Genomic DNA, 16,158 nt, shown 5'->3' on the forward strand with positions numbered 1-16,158 from the left:
AAACCCCAGTTAGCAACAGGTGTACACAGCCTTATTTTTTTATGTATGGGTTTTTTTTATCATGCTACAAATTGTGAGTAAATTGACACTCCTGTGGTGTACTTACTTACTTACTTTTCAGTTGTTTTATTTTAGCACAATATGAAAGAGGAAAATTGGACCTTAGTAACTTAGCGTGGAGGAAAAGCAGATCCCAGCCTCTGAAAGTGTTGATGGTTTTGCTTTGGACTTTAGTTACACAAAAACCTTAGTCTAGCAGTATTCTTATTATGGCCTTTTACTTTCTCCTCTTCCGGCGTAATGCTGCTCTTGTTCCTTTTCGTTTGAGAGCTCAACCTGACGTGACTCAAAATTACACAATTCCTGAAGTACAGTGGGCCATGGTCACTGTACAGCCAACATACTGAGTGGATGTGATCTTTAGTCTGAAATGGTGGAGATGGCTTTACCTCTCTAAAATCCTTTCTGAATTTGTCACGTCTGTTCTTTCCTTTTTCTGAAAGCAGGACTTTATATATACAAGTGAAATAAAACATAGAGGGGCATGTTTTTGGAAGTATGGTATGTTCTGCTAGGTGATCAGAAATGGCTTCACAGTATTTATTTCAGCATTTAGAATTAGAATAGCATTTAGCTATTAGAATAGAAATGGATTAAGTTTGGGTAACTGTTCTAAAGTGCCAGTTCAGCAAGATTTTTCTCCTTGGCTTCTGTCTTTGATCTTTACCTGTTCCCTGAACGTTAATCTACTTTCTACCCCCCACTCCCTCACACTGCCTAGGCCAAAAAAAAAAAAAAAAAAAGGCAAAAAACACTTAGAAAAATACTTCTAATACAATTAGGCAGTTTCCTTGAACTGACTGTCAGCCCTTCCCGAGAGGATGGGGGATACTGAGAGAAATACTATGCTGGGTATGATGTGAACTATATGCTAGTTTGTAAAGGAATATATGAAGATTGGGCAACCACAGACGTGTGTCTGAACAGGAGGCTTTACTCTCTCCCTCATCCTTGGCTGCACATTCCTCTCTCTCTCACTGCTTGCACTCTTGCATCCGTAGTCAGATCAATTGATTGCTAGAAACAACAAAAGGGGGCAAGTTTTGAGTATACAGCCGTGGGTGGGAAGAGGGGAGGAGGCAGGATAGCCCTTGTGTGGCCGTTGACACTGAAACTTTGCCTCCAAGAAGCTAATGTTAGATTGGGTTGAGAGAGCATTGAGCAAGGGGAGGTACAGATCCATGAACTGCCTAATGAATATGCTGAAGAATAGGGACTGCCTTAAGCAGTAGCCTTTCCCAGCCATCAGATGTTGCCTTCTGGCTTGGGTGTGGGTACAGAACTTGAACAGAGGTTCAGGGTCTTGGATCATGTCACATAAATCTAGGCTGGAGCATGGGTGGTTGCCATCCTTTCTTCTAAAATCACTATGTTAAGAAAAGAATATGTGCAGACAAAATAAGAAAACTGTTCACAGTTTCTTTTTATTGGTGGATTTGCTGTCCCAGTCCGCTAAATAAGTATAGACTGTCCTACCTCACTGGGGCTATCCACTGGGAGAAAAATGGACTTCTCTGTTGTCTAGTGTTTGTCCCTACTAAAGAATCTGGTTCTTTACATTTTTCTTCCACTAAAGTGGCCAGTCTGCTGCATGGAAATATTTTGCTCTTTGTCCTTGCCTGTAGTCATTATATTGATGGTGTGTTAAGTCTGCTTTAATTAAAATACAGGCAGGATATATATTCCATCCGCTATCACTAGCTGTCCAGAAATGATTTTTTTCAAGATTTTGGAAAATGACTATTGCTGTCCGGAATATCCGGCTCTCAGTTTCCTGACTGCTATATTGACTGTTAAAAGAAGGTTCCTGTGGAAATTAATCTGAATGTAGCCTACGTTTTTTAATCAAAACATATATATTAAATAAAATCTTTGGGTTTGGTTTTTTTTTTTGATTCCTCAAAACATTGAACTTTACAAAACGTAGTAGGGGATAATTACATTTAGTTATCTATATATATTCAGTGACACAAATGAAAGGCAGCTTACGGAGGTGATGCGTGTGTGTTTAAATGACTGAGACGGGATGCAGCAGGCCTGCAGTGCAAGCTAATAGGTATTTTTATTGTTTTTATCACACCAAACAGTGCAAAAACATAAAACACTTCCTGCCCTTCCTGTTGATGTTCTGTCAGTGATGTCACTTACACTCCACTAAAAGTTTCCAGAGCCACGTAATTACGCCATGTTTGTGGAATTCATATTCCCTACCTCACGTAAACATCCTGTTTGGAAATAAACGTGGTCTGGATGTCCAGGAGAGCGAAATTCAGGCACAAAGGAAGTATATTTGTAAACATAATCCATTGTTGACTAAGAAGGGGGCTTTTAAAGTACAGCGGAAAAAAAGTACAACTTTAAAAACAGTACTTCCAGAAATCTGTTTTGAAAAGCATTCATATATTTGATCTCTTACTGAAAAGGAAATGCAATACAAATTGGGGAATTTGAGTTATATACAACTGCATAAATAGCATTCTTCTTGGGAGGCAGCTATCTAATAGCAAGAAAAGAAAAGAACCACTTAAATTAACCTGTTATGTTTCAGGTTTGATTTATTAGGTAGAACTATTTCTTTTCATAAAAATGAGGCTTTATTATTTTTGGGTGGATCTGAAATTTTTTTTGCCCTATCTTTCTCCACCAAAATGCAGCTAGCTCCTATTCATCTTACAGCACCTGGTGAGGCTGGGATGTAATATCCATAAATATTTTCGATACGCTAGAGTTTGCTTGACTTTTTAACATAGGAAGTATGTCTTCTGTTATTCAGCGTCAGCTTGTGTACCCTTCTGGTTGTTACTCAATTTTAGTCAAATATTTAGCTGGTATGGCACCTTGCCTCTCTTTAGCTTTGTGCCATAGGGCAGCTGACATTTTTGTGTAGTTGGGTTTTATGCAGCAAATGGTGATCTTACATTATGTAATTTGTTCTTATGTTACATGACTATACTTACTTGAGAAGTAAAAATCTGTTTCTGACCATTAAGAAGTCTAGGTGGGGACACCAAACCTGTCTTTGATATTGTGTCCTAAGCAAACTGTACAGTAGTAATTTGATTTCTCCAAGTTCACAAATTAAACAAGGAAAAGGTGGTTCAGTGTTCTTCCAGTTTACTGAAGCTGGTTTGTAGTTTGATAAATAAGGGAAGACTTTGATTCCAGCCTTCTCTCGTTTATCAAAGCTTGACCTAACTGAGCTCACACAGAAGGATGACTTACCAATGATGTGGAAGTTTTGTATAGCAGATGTGTTATTTCTCATACCAAACTGAGTTTGCCCTTCCTGAAAGCAGTTGTGGTGGTGAGTATTACTGTACAGAATAAGACTTCTACTTCCCTTTAATGGTGTCACATCTTAAAAATGGTCTTACATATGGAGTGTGTAGATAACATGTGGCGCTCTGCTGCACAGCTCATGAAACATTTTTTGGTTTTATACCGTTATCTATCCAGGACTGGTAAACTGCTTGTGGGATGCTGATACGATGCTCCATCCTGCTGAAGGCCAAGCTCGGTGGACTGGAGGATTCTGTTCTTGGTTTTGGTCCCCTGCCAGCCACAGCAGCACAACTTGGAAGGGAACCACAGACCATAATGTTAAAACAGAATATTTAATCAGGAGTTAATGCATCATTGACTTTCTGTTCCTTTTCATTGCAGCTTTTGGAGAGCAACGTAAAAGTCACATCAAATACCACTAGCTAAGCAGCTGCATGGCCGTTGCCATGCCATGAAAAGCAAACCCTGAAAGCACTTTGCATAACTGCCTCATCTGCCTGCCTCCTCCTGACCCCTCAAACTTTTTACCTGTCTATGCCATGCAAATAAAAGAACAGCTCCCCACACACCCCTACCCCTGTTTCTAAAATGTACTGTATCTTCCTGAGATAAGACATTTGAATGAGGTTCAGCTTTTAGTAGTTTTAATCTTGCTGTCACCTTTCTGTTAAGAGCGTGTAAAACCATAAATGGACAGAAATAATCTGACAAATCCTAATGCCACGATTCAGGGTGGGCAGAAAAGAGTATTACCAAGCTAGGGAATCAGTTAGAAAAACAAAATTTTGTTCTTTGGAAGCTATTTATTTATTTATTTCACCCACCCACCCTGAATTCATTGTATCAGTAGTTCAGTAGTTCATTTTGGAGCATGTTCATTTACATCCTCTTGTGTAGCTGTGCGGTAGATAAAGTGATGTAAGAGGGAAATGATGAGGCAAATTTTATTTCTTTATAACCTTCTTTCTTTGTGTGTACATTGCCATAGTCCTTTTACTTAAGTTTTTGTCATAAACTCTGTGGAACAAGTTATAAAACTAATCTTTTCCAGGAAATGATCCAAGTTTTAATGGTTTTCAGTAAAAATACTTTTATAAAATCTTTTGCCTTATAAAGATTTTGTGTTACTTATTCAATTATTATCTTGGTATAACTTCTTTGTTAAGTTTGATTCTCTAATAAAATGCATAGAAGTTTTCAAGACTGATGCTAGTTACTTTTGTGCTATTCATAAATTTTGTATGTAGAGGTATGATATTTGTAGTTCCAGTGTTTGCATTAATCAGTATTTAGGAGTGGGCACACCAAATTGAAAACATTGATCTATAAGTACTTGTATGTGAGTAACTTCAGTTGTGTGATTTTTCCCTTGATGTACAAGCTGTGCTGCTTGTCAATGTTGTCGTGAATAGATAGATCCCTGGGGTCAGTTTCAGTGCCACCTTCCAATTAATTATTTAACACCTTTAAACAAGACACTTCAAGTGTCTTATGCCTTTTTTTTTTTTCCCATCTGATCTTTATTTAAACAGATTTTGTGAACTAAGTACATGCAAATGCACAATTAGTTTCAGGTGCTTTCATCCTAGGAGAAAATGTCTTGTGGGCAATTTGCAGCATGAGTCACAAAGGCAACTTGTCATTGTCTCTTGTTTGTTATATCAACTCTTCTACATTAAACTATTTAAATATTTAATACTTCTTTCTTTTCCTCTCATAGCATGGAGGAGTCTATGTAAGAAGAAGTGCCAAATTCAATGAAAAAGAAATGAGGGAGAAGTTGCGGGCCCAGGTGAAAGCTGAGACTCCGGTAAGATTATACCTTTCTTATTTCTTTGTGTTTTTAATGGCAAAGGCTTATTAAAGAAATGAGCTGTGTCTGATACCTACAAACTACAAGATGGTAATCATGGAATTGTTTTCTTTCTGTATTTTTACAGTTACTTTCTGTGATTAGGATACCTCTAATTAAACTTGGGAAGATTTAACTAGTCCTTGTTATGATACGAATGATACGAACTTTGTGATTCTGTCTTTAGGGGGCAGGGGAGATCTAAACTAAACCTGAGAACATGGTCTATAGCACCTTCCTTGAGAAACCACTGTTCCTGTTCCCTATGTTTCAAAAGATGATATTTTGACTACTGTGTGGTTGTCAGAGACTGGTATTCCTGACTTCTGAAAGTGAAGAACCATTCCTACCAAATCTTAATTAGTCATCCCAATGATCCATCCTTTTTAGTGGCAGTGACATCTTAGAATTTTGTGTGCTACGCCTGGAGGAGAAAAAAAAAAAAAAACCCCCACAAAAAAAAACCAAACTCTTGATAATTTTCTATTTGAAGAATGATTGTTAGTGCCAAGTGACTTTTCTCATGACTCCCTGTATGGTTTGTGGCTCAGTGGTTAGAATGACTGTGCTTCGCTTCCACTGCTTGCTGTGTATTAAAATGTATTCAGCCTTTTTGGCTAGACTTAAGAAAACCAACTCAGCAGGCCTTGACATAGAACAGTTACACTTCCATCTTATTTAAAATGATGTGATTAGAATTTGCCACTCCAAATACAAGCGTCAAACCTTTTATAAGCAGAGGCTTGGGTAGAGGTGGTGCGTGGTGCATTGTTTGGTTTGATCTTCATAATAGTTGGTGGGGTTTTTTGGGGGTGTGGGGGGAGGCTACTGTGTTTATGTTTGCTCATGTGTCTGTGTTGAAAAAGTAAACTGGCCTCACATTTACTGAGAGGCTTAAATGACTAAAGCATCTCAGTTTAAGACTGTGCTCAAACTCATTTGTCCTGGTCTAAGATGTAACATGAACAGGTTTTTTTCTGTTTTTAATTAAGATAAGAAAGTGGATCTGTTTCTAGATTTTAGCATGTAAGTTACAAAGGCCAGAAATACATTACGACAATTAAATGTTTGCTCTCCAGTGTCTAATATAATGATGTCCACATGGAGAAGATGGTCATACTCAATAGTGGTAGCTTGTGCCCACATTACCAGGGAAGGTCCTGGGATATTAAAAGGTTGCATTGCGTCAGCTTATTTTCTGTATGTCAGTGGCAAAGATTCTACTTTCTGTACAACTTGTGGTGTAATGGAATAAGCAAAGACAAATTGCAGGATGTGTGAAACATACTTGGAGTCATCAGTCTAAGCAATTCCTCCCCCTGCAGAATGCTGGTGAAGTTTGCTTCAGTTAGTCCAGATGAAATACCCTAGCAGGGTGTTTTCCTGCATAGGCCCATGGATTTCTTCCTACTCAGAGGAGCTTGTAGTTGAGTCTGGCTTTCTGGCTTCCTCTGCATGCCTTAAGATGCAGTGGTTTGTTGTAATAATAAGGGTTTGTGGTAAGAGTTGATTTGAACTTTGCATTAAATTAGTCTCCTTTATAGAAACGTGGATTTTTTTTTTAATACAATCTTAGGAAGATGTGCCTAGAAATTAATCTAATTCTGCATTTCTTTGGAAACCTGCAAATGATGTTCAGTGGTCCTGCAATGCTATAAATTGACTGGACAGGCTAGTGTGTGATTTTTAGCCCAGCTGGCATGCAAGGGGTGGTTTAAACATAAAGCTTTTCTTTAAAGCTACATCCACTGTGGGTTCTGCTTTCCATGGTGGACGTCTACACATGATTCATGAAATAAATCCAGAAGGTTTGGGTTTTTTTCTGGAATAATCTTTCTTCTCCCTTCTCAGTTGCGTGTGGATCAAAAGCCTATACCTAACCTATCTAAACTAATGCCAAATGAATTTGGCACCACTTGGGTACGTTTATTTTTGATGTAATTTGGCTATCTGCAAGTTTGGTGGTGTGGGAAATGGGCACAGAACTTAGATGTGCTTCCCCGGCAGTTGTTCCCGTGTTTCTCATATTATCTAGAGTAGCAGTATAGAAGAGAAATAAGTGTAAAAGCTGCAGAAATACATTCTGTTTTAAATCGCTTTCAGCCAAATCACATAGGGAGTGACAATTTTAAGTTTTACAAAACCAAAGTTGTCAAAAGCCTGTTTTTTGAGACAGATGTCTATATCTATTGGAGTAAAAGACACAGACCACTGAGTAGTCATTTGAGGGAAGACTAAACTTCCTACAATCCCCTTTATCTGAGAATTTAAATGTAGATGTTGTAAATGCCCTTCAACCTACAGTTACTACTGGGAGAAGAACATGATAACCTGTGTCCTTAGTGCATTATTCATGAAGAAACTTTGAAGTTCTGCAACTTTGCGTGACAGTCATGACCAATCATGTTGCTTTTAAAATGAAGACATTTTAATCAGTAAAGGAAGTTGCCCTGAACTCATCAGCTTCATGTGAAAATAATTAATTTACTATTCTGGGATTTTTATTCAAAGTTATGCACTGGATGCTACAGCTTAGGGTGGGCTTTTCTTCAGTTTAGTGAGCAGCTGTTGTTGCTTAGTCATTCTGTGCATACATGGTGGAGTTCTTTAATGTAACGTTAGAAAAAAGCTTGCCTGTCATCTGCTAAGGAAAGAATTATATGCCAATAGGGAGGAGATAGATGGGAGTCTGTGTTAAGGGTCACTTTGTTATTTACAGTTTCTATCCACATACAGTTTAAACAAAAGAATCCAAATGATTAATGTTCAGTCTGTCTGGAGCCATCCCTGTTCCCATTATGAAACTGAAGATGTGTAGAAAGGCAGAAGCGGTTTTCTGTTCTTGTCAGTGTAGCAAGCCCTTTACTGTTTTACTGTGGTCTTTTATTTTTTTGTAATGAGAAGTAAATTGCAGGTGGAATGCAGACAGGAAAAGATAAGGCTGCCTCTTGACCTCTTACATTGACAGAAGAACTGGATTAGTGATCTGGTATGCCTCATTTTATGTAGGGACAGTGGACTGCATGATGCTCCTTGCTTGCCTTTTCTTACAACTTCTACTGACCTGCTGCCTTAAACAGCCCCTTTGCCTGCCCTGCTGTTCACACCTTCTTTCCGCATCGCAGCAATATTAGACACGCAAAAAAAGCACTGTGATGCTAGACTGAAAGACTGTTGCACCTTTGTTTTCTTAGTGGGGATCCTGAACTAATAAATTGTCTTATCTACTTCTGGAAATTACTTTGCTTCTCAAACTCAGTGAAGTATACACTCAAGTGGTTCAATATTGGGCCTTTTGTTGGCAAAACTCACTTGAAATGATGTGATTTTGTTTTAAATTCCATAAAATCTTGGTAACAAATTCCAATCTTATGTCTTGTGGGAGCAGAGACTATCACATGGTTTGAAAGACACTTTTGAGCCAATGTTGTTTAAATGTAAGCCATAACAAGATAAACTGCATTTCTAAATATAACAATATATACAGCTGACACTTGATATGCTCAATCTGCTTGTATTATAAAGAAAGTTCACTCTCGTGAACACCAACTACTCAGTTTGATAACTGAAAATGTAGCTTATATTTCTTTTTATCATGCATAGAGAGAGGAAACCTGCATTCTGAGATGTGGGATTTAACCCAGTACAGCCAATATTTAACTGGTTACTGTGTGTTTTGGTTTTGTCATCCATTCAGTCACAAAATAAATCTTTGTCGTGTGAAACAGTACCAGTCAAACACTGAAAACCTGGAGAGGGTAGATATATTAATACAACTGCTATAAGGCTTAATGTAATAATTTTGTTATATAGTTACTAATTTGCAAATCCCCAACAACTTCTTTGTAAATCCTGAATGTCCTTGCTGCTTTCCTCACATCACCTTTTGTATTTCATTCCAATTATACCAGATAGGCTTTCTCATACCATATCTTTTTCAGTAATTGATCTGACTGTTAATGTTTGTCATCCAGTTCACCAGAAGCATGTGTTCTAGGCAGTGGTCTAAATGGATTCAGATATGAATCGGTCTAGTTGTCAAGATGCAATAATAATAATAATATTTAAACTAAGCAAATGCATTGTTTAATATAATTTTGAACGTAGTAAATAAAAATATTTAATTGTTTTCTCCTTGTCACCCATCTGGGAGCAGCACAGTAAATGCAAGAGACCTTTAGTCAGTAGCTACCACTTCTTGACACCCTATGTTCTTCTACAGAGTGGCAGCTACTGTCTCCAGGACACCCTGCAAAGCCCTGTCCTTGGCCAGGTTTTATCTTTATCACCTCTTCTTGCTGTATGCTGATGGTATCTGGGCAAACTTTGTTCTGTACTCCAGGAACTTGTGGTGATTCATGACCCTTTCCCCTGCTCCACCTATACCAAATCCTTTTGTGGCACTCTGATCTATCTCAAGGACTTCCTTGGCTGCCCCACTCCCCCCTTTGGAAGCACAGCCCCTCTTGGTGCTGTTGCTATTTCTTTTTTCCTGGGAGACCTTCACAACACTGGGGAAATGAATAGCGTTGTTACTTGGGTGAAAGCGATTACCATCATCCATTCATTTCATCTGTGGACTGTGGCAAGTTCACGGACATTACGCTGGGGACTCTGGGTAACACCTGCCTCTTTTCTGGTTTTCTGTCTCCAACAAGAATCAGTAGGGTTCTGCTAAATGAATCTTGATCCACTCCTTGAAGCTTTCAAATTGATGAGAGATAGCGAGTGTATTGACACCCACCCATGACACAGAAACAGGTGTGAAAATACTATGTAACTGAACATAGGGGACCTACTCTGCTTGGATTAAAACTGCTGTTTCAATGAATTGGGTACTATGGTAATGCATAATTTTCTGTGCCATTTTGAACATGAGCAGTGTATTTTGCAGTCACCACAATAAAGTGTGTAACTTTTATGTAGCTAATTGCCTTAAATGAAAAAAGTCTGTATAAAAAATTGCCTTAGCAGCAGCTGGTGTTTCTAGGTAATTAAAATGCTTCTGTAATTCAACAATTCTTAAGCCAAACTCAGGGGAGCTTATTTGAAATCTTAGATTGGAAATAGTACTTAAGGATTTAGCTTCTGCTGCCCATGGTTGGAGAAGAGAGAAGCCAGTCATGCAAGAAGATGTGGTAGGCTGAATTGCAGTGGTAGAGTATCTTTGTCTTGTGCAGGACTGTACATGAGTGTAAGTAGGACATCAGTTTACATTCATTAATTTTACTTGGTAAAGTACTCCTAATGAGCTACATACTAGGTTTATATATGCTGAATTTGATGTAAAGGCCAGTTCTCTGCCTTGTTGGTATGCTTTCAGTTCAGAGAGATTCAGATTTTTGGTCAACAAACCTGTTGGGCTGCTTGCATTTTAGAGGTTTACAGGAATAATTAAGATATAATTTCAACTCCTGCTTGGTATTACACACGTAGGACTGGAGTAAGTAGATACTATCCTCTGTGTAATCAGCTTTCAGTGGCTGATTATCTGCTTTGAAAACCCGTAATGGCATCGCATGCTTTTAAGTGCTGACCTGTGTCCCAAGAATGGCATTCCTGTCCTGTGTGCTTCACTTTCTTTGCTCTGTCAATACCTGTTACAGCCACTGTATTAGCTGAACATTCAGTCTTTAATGAGGAGGGGGGAAGTAACCTCATCTTGAAGTACCATTTTAAAGATCCAAATTACATGATTTTAATACAAGCACATTTATGAAAAGAAAAAAAATGCACCTGGATTTGAATATTACGGCCTTTCCAGCTAACTCTGAAAAGTTTTACTCATTCACTGAAATATTTCAGCAGTGTACTTCATAGATGAAATGTGTACGTGACCGGGGGAGGTGTGGACTGCAGCTGGGTCTAAGGATTCCTGTACTCGTCCCTGTGCTTTTGCTACTGTCATGTTATAAACAGTAAGCACCTTGACTCTTAAACCCATTTTCTTTTGTTTTTTTCCCACCAAATCAGGATACATCTTGGGTTTCTGCCAGCCCTTGAATATTCTTGGACTTCACCTGCCTCTGCAATCTGCCAGTTCTCCTCATCCCCAAACATGCCATGAGAAGTACAGCCTTTCCTCTAGCTCTTTTTATTCTACTGCTACTGGTTCTGCCATGCTTAATATTTTCTTTTCTTTTTCCCCTGCCAGATTCTAGGCTATGTACTCAGTTTTCCTCTTTCTTGATCTCCTGCTGGCTTCACTGGTTGGCACAGTTCCTAGATTTCTTCCCTCCTCTGCATTTTAGCACATTTTTCAACCTTCCACACTGTGGGGTGATTCTGGAGAGTTCATTTGCTGGGTCCTGTCTTTCTGCACTCTAGCTGTTCTGCAATCATTAAGCGCAAATACCAGCACACAGTGATGTTTTGTGGGCCAGAAGCACAAAGTTACATTCCTGTGTGTCTTTTTCTGAGTTTTTATTCAATTTTGCATCTTTTCATGAGGTGCATTCCCACTTGTCATGTCTTCCTGTACTCACTGATAATCCTCTTTGGACTGTTTTGTAAATCCACTACTACTTCTTCTTTCAAATATTTCTTGAGACTCATTTCTGCAAAGGTAACATTAAGTAGTTAGTCTCGGCACAGTAGGCATGATTTTACTGCAAATGTGTCATGTTCAACTCCACATTGGTTACTGTTTGTGGCCGTAGCCTTTTCTTCTGCACATGAACCCCCAAAATGAAATTTTCCTTGCTTAAGTGATGTTTTGCATCAACTTTTATGTAGGAGATTATGTAAGACACACCGAAAAAAAGAGAGGGAGATGGAAACCTCTGTTCTGTTTCAAAAACAAATGGAAAATCCATCAAATGTGACTCCTTCTAATTTTACAGTCAGATACGCAGATACTTAGGCAACCTTTACCTGTGTAGTGATTTGAGAAGCCACAGACAGTTGTTGCTGAATAGGCAAGCAAACTAATTTACTTGGGGAAAATCTAACCTTGCAGACATGAATGCTTAAAGGAATGTGACTTTAAAGTTCAAGTTATGCTGAAATGTGAGTTTAAGTTCATAATATATTTAATATCTCATATAGTGAGATGCATAAAGGCGCTTAAGGTAGCTCATCTATCATAATTACAATTAATAGTATTCCTCATTATGAATGGAATTAAATGTGTATTTCAATATAAGGAAAGACTAGATGCAAGATCAGTATTAAAGAAAAAATTATAATATAGGTCATCTGTGGCCTAGTCATACTTGACTGTCCTTTCAAAATCTCCTCTTATTCCGCTTAACAAAACTGATACTCTAGTTAGTATCAGCTGCACCTGACTTGCTCACGCATGCTATCTCCTTTCCTAAATCACCTGGGCAGCTTTCTGTGGTGCATATTCAAAAAACATTATTTTGAACCTCAAACAGTAAGTTTCTTAGAGCTAAGAAATTTTAGCTCAAGTATTCTGATTTTCTTTGGATCCTTAACAGTAATTGATGATGTGAACTAAATATAATATGGACCTATCAAGTGATGACAATTTCTATAAAAGACATCAGCTTACATTCATTATGAGAACTTGTCTGTTTTGTTTCTTTTTAATCCCACAGATGTATTTAGTGATTTTTCCAGAGGGAACTCGTTACAATCCAGAAATACCAAAAGTCATTGCAGATAGTCAATCATTTGCTGAAAAGGAAGGTAAGCAAAAAAAAGTTCTGAAATAATTATTTTGGTATGGTGTTAACCTGTTATATAAAATGTTATATAATATGAAGATGATCTCGCCTTAACTAGACTGTTAAGCCCCTGCCTGATTGATACTTAAGGTTTAGAATAGCATAAACCAGTTTCTCTTACCACAAAGTAAGATGAGAGTTGCTTATGTACAGACATTTCATGCATTTCATGTTGTGCAAGAGTATCAATTCTCAAAAAAGCTCTTTCGTTTCTGTCTCTATATATTTATCGATACTTCTTTTCTTGCTCCTTCAGGGGCATTAGAATTACTTACACTGGATCCAGGGCACTGTTCTAAGTTGACATTATAACTCCAATTACAGTTGTTACTCGATATAAAAAATATTTTGCATAGAGATTATGCCTTAACAATCTTCCATCACTTAATTTTTAATTAGTGTTTGTACTACCATGACTTTTTGGGTTTGTTCCTCTCTTAACTTACAGTCTCGCCCTTCCTTGGTTGAACTTTATTCTGTAGTCGCTTTGATTGTTGGTGTTGTCTCTATAACCACAGGTGGAATTACTTCATCTTTAGAAAGGCTTGCAAAAAATCTAAGGGTCCCATGCTTTTTCATTTTTTTCTCACGTTATATGCACGATACACGTAAACTTTTAAGTCCAGCAGTTCAGTGAACATGTTTCCTGGTTTTGTTTTTTTCCTGTTGACCAAAAGTGAAATAATTCACTCTGAAGATAAACAAAGAATAACAAATAGGTCTGGTAAATTCATTTCTGTGACATACTGAAATGAATTCACAAGTCTGTGAATCAGCCTGTTGATATCATCAAGCTATTAAGTATTGTTAGCTCATGTCCAAAAGGATACATGCTTTTCTTTTCCTCCTTGGGAAGAATGGAATTTGTTTGCGTGTATGAGCAGGAGTGCTTAAGTCATAATGTATTTATTCATTGCTTCAATTTCCTGTCGGAAATGAAAGTCAAATGTTTCATTTAGGTTGGTGGTTCTTTGAGAGTTCAGAGGGGGTGTTTGATAGGTTTTTTCCCCCTCCCTCCTCCTCTTTCATGGAAAAGAAGGGGCTCTTCTTATCATTCTTATTATTATTTTAGTAAACCTCTTAATTATAACTGCACAATCTGCAAAACAGTGAAACACTGCTTTTGTGCTTTCAGAGCACCTGTTTGTTTCTTCTAGTGCTTTTCTCTCCAGTGTTGGTCTGCTTTTGTTTTGTAAGGGTTACTCCTTTTAAAAATGGTCAAGACAAGTATTTATTAAACAAGAAGCATCTCCAATTTTAGTGCAAGAATTCTCTTGATTGGCTTTTCCCCACTGCTAAATTGTTTTGTTGATGGTGTCTCCTCAACGTTTTATATGGAGAGAATGGGAAGAAGTCTGCATGGGACCCTGCTCCCCTGCATGTTCATGCAAAAATTGATACTTACTTGGATTAGAGCATCCCTCACACAAGTTTACTGAGAAGCAGGGATGGCTGACACTGGAAACTGCATACCAAACTATTCTGATGGCTAAGAGGTACGAGGCACATACCAGTACATCGGGGAACTGTGAGGACGGGGAGCTCTGTGTGGCCTCCAGCAGGAGATGACAACAACTCCCCAGGGTCCCACCACGCTGCTGTGCAGCACTGCTGGCCCTGGCTCATGGCTTCCTCTGAGCAGCCCCAGTGCCACCACAGTCCTGGCTGCTGGCTGCGTGCTGGAGCTGCACCATGGAAGCCGTGACCAAATGCCTCACCAGCTGGGTGCGTGTAGATTGAGTGCTGGTTGTGCTCCTTGTAAGCATGCAGGGGCTCTTACGTGGCGCTGCTGAGCTGAACTGAAAAGTCACAAGTGCATGCTTGTCTAAAAGATTCCGGAGGTTTCCTATTTCCTACAATTTTAGGAAAGGTAGTAAATAATGCCCAGTAGTTCTGCCACGCAGAGGATTAAGGATGTACTGTGACTTCCAGTTTAAAATTTGCATTTCATTCCTCATGGGGTTGTAAAGAAGCGTGATAATTTCATCTTGTCATCTTAGTATATTTGTTGCAGAGCACAATGATTCACAGACATACAGGGAAATGTCTTAGTTTGTTTTATACCTTGAAAGGTAAGTTTTATAATGATTTTTTCCCTACATTTTTGCACAGAAAGTTTTTTGTTGAGAAAATAGTGCAAGTGGTAATATTGGAAAAAGCGGTTTAATTAATAAGATTTAAACTTCACGTTGATGTTAGGACCAGAGATATTATGTCTAAAGATAACAAAGCTACTCCTAGAGCACAAGCATAACTCATGCTTATCATGATGTCTGAAGTACTGTTTTTGATATGTATGTGTGTATGTTCTAGTGGTTCTGCAGAGAGGAACTATGAAAAGGTTTTGTGGGGTTTGTGTTTACTTTTACTCTCCATGGGCTTGATTCTCTTCTAGAGAAGGTTCATTGATTTGAGCAGAACTTAATTACCTGGCCTTCATGTGACCAGCTGATGAGCTGTATCTCATATCTTGATGTTCTTTTTAAGTAAATGCCGGTTTTGGACACTGTTAACTCCCTCTTTACAGTTGGTTCTAGGACCAGTTCAATAAAAATAACCCAACAAAAAAGCTTAGGTTGACATCCAAAGGAATATTCTGACATTGCTGGTTTCAACTGTTACGTCTTTCCTCATTGATATGAATATATAAGTAAATCTTACCTGACTATGAATAGGATGGAAGGATGTCAAACAGCGAAAAAATTTAAAGGTGGTAGAGGTCACCCTTGAAAGAGAACTTTTTAAAATACTGACAATACTTCATGTTATGGTATGTTCTGCCACAGAACTTTGGTTCTACCAAAATCTTGACTCCTAGCAAGAGCAAGTTTTTCCTTTTTCTGAAACATGGGCAAATCAGACACACGGGGTAAATCCGATAGATCTGGGTAGATCTGGACATGAGTATGTTGAGACTGAAGGCTATAAAGCACAGAGAAATTTCTAGGGAGGGAGTAGGACTGTGTACTTTCTTACTATTTTTAGAAAGAAATAGAGGATATTATGCAGTTTAAAAATTAAGTCCATAGACTGATCTTTCAAAGTTGTCATTAACTACCTTATCAAGTTTAAGTTTAATGTGCTGCCAGCTTTTTGTTCATTAAAACCAAAGAATGCCAAAAACATCTAGAGGTAAAACTGATAAAATTAGGGCATTAATATTCGTGGTTTTCATGCTGGAGACTGAGACACGCGGATCAGCCTTCAGCACTGATAGATTTGACACTCTATTCTAATCAATTTGAACTCTGTTGTGAGTTCTGTCCAAAGTTT

At 38.2% G+C, this 16,158-nt stretch overlaps 1 protein-coding gene across 2 annotated transcripts in view; it reads left to right on the top strand.

The window, feature by feature from the left end:
• AGPAT5 (1-acylglycerol-3-phosphate O-acyltransferase 5) overlaps window positions 1–16,158 on the top strand; it is a 60,430-nt gene that overhangs the window by 17,660 nt on the left and 26,612 nt on the right. For both annotated transcript variants that reach the window (XM_055810025.1, XM_055810024.1), the window contains exons 4-5: window positions 5,063–5,152; window positions 12,757–12,847. In XM_055810025.1, coding sequence (XP_055666000.1) covers window positions 5,063–5,152; window positions 12,757–12,847 — 181 coding nt within the window. The remainder of the gene's footprint in view (window positions 1–5,062; window positions 5,153–12,756; window positions 12,848–16,158) is intronic.

This window comes from Falco peregrinus, chromosome 7 (genome assembly GCF_023634155.1).
Source record: "Falco peregrinus isolate bFalPer1 chromosome 7, bFalPer1.pri, whole genome shotgun sequence".
Classification (NCBI taxonomy): Eukaryota; Metazoa; Chordata; class Aves; order Falconiformes; family Falconidae; genus Falco; species Falco peregrinus.